Raw genomic sequence first — 4893 nt, 5'->3', positions numbered from 1 at the left:
ACTTATCATTTTATAATACCTATTTGTGTTGAAGCACTTTTAAACTACTTGAAAGTGAACGACACTGAAGACTTACATCATACTAACAATGGCGAAAGCTCATATTCTGCTGAGTCGGGAGACATACAACAACCTACTGAAGAGAAGTCACACGACAACTCGAATGAGTGATTCTACAACTGCGAAGAGTGACTGTGAAACTGCTTCGTCGTCAGGGAATTGTAACGTGTCAAATGAATGTGATTCAGCAAATAAACACAATACGAGCTTATCAACACAGTCAAACAGAAATTCACTGTTATCTCTACAGACTGCTATTTTACAAGGTGTTCGCAGTACAGCACTAATCGGAAAATTAATGGCTTTGTGGATGTTTGTAAAGGATCAGTTTGAAAAAGGATCATTACTCTGGAATGATAAAGGTGAACTATATGATAAGGACGGACGCGCTCTCGTGGGATCTGATATACAAACTTTGATACGTCATGTCGTTTTGAGCTCTGAATCTACAAAACAACCCGTGAGCTATGACTATTTCATTAAAAGACTGAAGGAGTTGAATGTTTATCCAAAACTATTGGTGATTACACAGAAAGGAAGTGGTAAAAAAAGAAAACAAACACAGACTGAAATAAACAAGAATAAACAGTTTTATTTGAAGAGGAAAGCTAATGAGGGCACTCCTGGTGTAAAGAAATTAAAGACATTAGAAAGCTATTAAATGTAAGAATAACAATACTTTTAATGTAATAAAGGTTTCCTTCTATAGTATAGTTTATAATTATTTGTAGTGTAGATATATCATTAACAAATGTCATTCAGCCATCTGCACACGTAACATCATCTCCAGCACATTACGACGATGTTCACTGAGAAAGTTCTCTTGTAACCACTCTACACTGGTATAGGGTAGGATGTGAATAGAATGACATGGTTCACCGTGTCTACGGATAAAACGTTCTGCGTCTTGCACTATTGCCTCGTGTGGCAACGATTGCAGGGCTCTCTCAAAATATGAATCAATGGATTCATTTGGTGTAAACATTAAACAACTGTGTTGAATTTGAGAAGGATGATCAATTGCACACCCTTCACAATTGTCTTTTGTCATTTTATTTATTGTTGCATGCAACACACTTAAGTAAAACGAGATAAGAACCATTTCAAAGGGTGTTCTCCACGAATTGTTGCGTTCACCAACAGCAACATTCACTGAACACATAATTAGTCTTATGCGCACTGCTCTATGGTCGGTGCTGTATTGTGCCAAGTTGTGTCGAGTTGCACGTCGCAGGCATCGTCTACGACTTTTGAATAGGGTGCGGTCCTTGTAAAGAACTCTTCCAGTCCTTCTCTCTTGTACTTGAAAATAGTAAAACTGGGATTCCATTCTGTAACAGAGAGAAATAGTGGTTTAATATTAAAGAACACTTCACAATGCACACACACACACACACACACACACACACACACACACACACACACAGAGTTTTATTATATGTTAATAATAGGGCTCCTACTTAATCAGACGGTTGAACGTTCACTTGGAGTATTCGCGTCGCAGAATCGAACTACCTCAGTACATTAGTTAAAGTGAGTTGGTGGGGTTTTTCCCATTCCAACCAGAACACCACAACTGGTAAAAGGACGTGGTATGTGCTTTTGTCTGTGTGAAAAGCAATATAAAATCCCTTGTTGCAGTAAGAAAATGTAACTGGGTTTTGTTTTTGACATGTCAGAATTACCAAATATTTAACATCCAATAGACGATAATTAATTAATCAATGTGCTCTAGTGGTGTCGTTAACAAACTTCTTCCTAAACAATCAAATATATGTAATTTGTTTACAAAGAAAGTAGTACCTCGTATGTTTCTTTTCTTCTTTTCATTCAGCGTGAACAATGTTAACAATAAGTGTGATCTTGTTCATTTTAAAATGCTTGATAACCATATGGTACAGAGGTAATGCCATCCTCTAAAATGTACCGTTTATTATCTAAAGGTATTAAGGCTACTTTCGTGTTTTTGATCGTGTACAGGGTATTGTTAAATGAGCGTATCAAGTTAAATGTGGCAGAGAATGTTTTTTTCTGAAACAGACATTGCTTAAACAGTTCGTGACGCAGTGACTTTTTAACGAAGCCCCGTTTGATACCCTTTGCCTTTTTGTGTTCTATTTTGGAATTTGTATTTTTATCAATGATAGTAAAACTGTAATTTTTAGCTCTAAGTCCCACGAACTCATCAATGACAGCACCTCCAGCTTCGTCTTTCATCAGTCCTGTAACCTTGTGACTTTTCATAGAAAATAATACATGGTCTGGCTGAAAATTGGACGTGTCAAACAAGTGACTGTTTTGTTGCATGAATTCATATGGATCTATCAAATGTTCATTCGGAGCGTGTCTGATTTCCATGAACAAACTGTCGGTGTCAGTCATGAGTAGTCGCACGTGATCGTTGTACTGTTTCACCATGGTTTCATAATAAAAAGACAGAATGTGACGTTTAGCGTGTTCTAAAATACAAAATCCTACTGCAATGGGTTTGTTTAAGGTAACCGTTGTTCTTTGCAGTTCGACCGCCACTAAGTCTTCCGAAAAAATATTTACGTGTTTGAAATTAGATTTTGCAGTGTATCGTCGTAATCGTTCTCGTTGGGCGATCAGTTCAACTTGTTTGTATTTTCTAACTGACTCTATGAATTTCCCGTAACACACATTTGACATTGCTTTGTACAAATCTTGTGAGCATTTGTCTTTAGCGTGCTTGCGTTTTTCTATGTTCTGTGTTACAAAAGGTTTCATCCACTTTGATTGTTTGAATTTTAAAACTTTGTGAATGCATTTCAACTCCAAACCGAGTTTTAAATATAACTTTAGAGTTGCAAAGTGAATGACGTAGTTGTTTTTATCTTTTAAAGTACAAAACAATTTTTTGCCTGATGGTTTGTTTAAATTTAGATCAAATTGTTCAAGTAACTGTTTACAGTATGGTGAAAACTCAACAGCGGGTATATTATCGTGAACAGGTGCAAGAGGAAAAGAGGCGTGTTTTGCGTGAAGTTCTCTTGGATATTGCAGGTCGACTTCTAAAATGTACCCAAGCTCACCCTCAGTGTCTAAAACCGTCCAATCGATATCATTAAACTCTTCGGTTGAGATAAACTCGTAGTCACAGAGGGCAAGTGGTTCTAACATAGTGGTAGCATACAGTGAATTAACATCGAAGTACATTAGGTAGCACGTGTCTTTTTGTGAGTCAAAATCACTCATATATTTATTATTTGCTTTGGAATATCTGTGCGAAATCATCGACACTCCACCCCGCAAACCTTTCTCGATGAAGCCGTACATATCCGGTTCCGTGAATAGGTCAAGTTCAACATCAGTCATTTTTAAAGCAGCATCTAAAGCAAAACCCGGCAGACTTTTATAATGTAACGGATCTAATTCGTAACTTTTAATGCACATGTCTCTAAATGATTCCATGACGTCACACAATAAGAGAACATCGACAGAAACGTAAAGTCGCATGAATTCCTCTAGTGTTTTGATATGAAATTCCTCCCAAAGTTTTTTTGCAAAGGTGTATTCTTCGTCAGAAATGTTACTTTCTGAAAGCTGTGAATAAAAGTCTTTGTGCTTGGGTAACTGTGTGTCATTTAATTTTTCGAATGAATCTATGTACTCATAGCAGAAAGGAAGTTTACGGGTTAGCATGTCAACGTGGTCAGGAAAATGTTTTTTTAAATGTACAAAGCAGTGCTTTCCTTTGCTCATAAGATTTTTTGTCAGCGAATCGAGAGATGCTGTGAGAAATTTAAAAGAGTCAACGAAGATTAAATTGTCAATGGAGAACGACAGAAACTGTTCGGTATTATGCGGAATGCAGCTGAGTTTTCTATCTGCAAACTTAGTGGATGCTTGTAGAATTAAATGCGTGTCATACCGTTCGCTGTTATGAAGCACACATATCACTTCTTTTTCCAGTTTGAAATTTAAATTACAGTAACCATGACAAACTCCCCTAAACTTTCCCGTAAGGTGACAGTGGTCAACGTGCCTACTATAATCTAACTCTTCGCCACACAGGTAACAATGTGTAGAATTAGCAATTTCCCATCTTGCCTCAGGTGTGAGCACAACGTCAACGGGATTATTAAAAATGTCCATTATTTCTTCATATTCCTCTAAAATGCTTTCTATAAAATGTTCTGACGCATCTTTACCCGTGTAGACTTTTAGGGGTTTTGTGTATTTATCCAGGATACTTACGACCTTGTATGCGTACCCACACGGCACGTGCTTTTGTATTCGATTTTTTTCAGTTGTTGGTTCAAGAACACTTTCAAAATCACTGAATATAATGAATGGAAAACGATGTGTTTTATATTTTTGTTTGACACCAAAACATTTTATGGCCTCCTCAGATGCTGGCATAACTATTCTCTGAGCGTTGTGATAACAGTAATCTTTGTGTTTGTCTAGTCGTTCTTCACTGGTAAAAGACCACAAACACTTTCTACATATGTAATGTTGTCGATCACTGTATTCCGTGCAAGATATTAAACCAGACAAACTTTTGATAAGACAGAAATGATTTTTTTTTTTATTGTTAAGCGTATTTTCCATTAACATGAGAAGATCAACGTGTTGTTGTTTATTTGTTACATTGTGATATTTGCTTATTCGTATTGGATATACAACCTTCGGAGGTGTGGTGTCTTTTGGTTCATTTCTACCTACCGGTGGAATTTCTTCAAAACCGTAAACATTTATAGACAAATTGTTATTTTTTTCAAATAAATCGACTTGTTTTAGTGTAACTGGAAATGTTATACCATTAACATTCAGTTTGTCTTCATGAGGTAAATAGTGATGCGTTCTCTC

At 36.5% G+C, this 4893-nt stretch overlaps 1 protein-coding gene across 1 annotated transcript; it reads right to left on the bottom strand.

The window, feature by feature from the left end:
- Nucleotides 1-354: 354 nt before the first annotated feature.
- Nucleotides 355-4370, bottom strand: LOC121377749. The gene is made up of 2 exons (XM_041505837.1): nucleotides 1864-4370; nucleotides 355-1391 (listed from the first exon to the last, which is right to left on the bottom strand). Exon 1 carries the CDS (start codon nucleotides 4174-4176, stop codon nucleotides 1933-1935), a length of 2244 nt encoding a protein of 747 aa, XP_041361771.1. The 5' UTR covers nucleotides 4177-4370; the 3' UTR covers nucleotides 355-1391; nucleotides 1864-1932.
- Between the last annotated feature and the right edge of the window lie 523 nt (nucleotides 4371-4893).

This window comes from Gigantopelta aegis, chromosome 7 (genome assembly GCF_016097555.1).
Source record: "Gigantopelta aegis isolate Gae_Host chromosome 7, Gae_host_genome, whole genome shotgun sequence".
Taxonomy (NCBI): domain Eukaryota; kingdom Metazoa; phylum Mollusca; class Gastropoda; order Neomphalida; family Peltospiridae; genus Gigantopelta; species Gigantopelta aegis.
The sequence above is the reverse complement of the archived record's forward strand: the minus strand, read 5'-3'. Positions and strand labels throughout refer to the sequence as shown.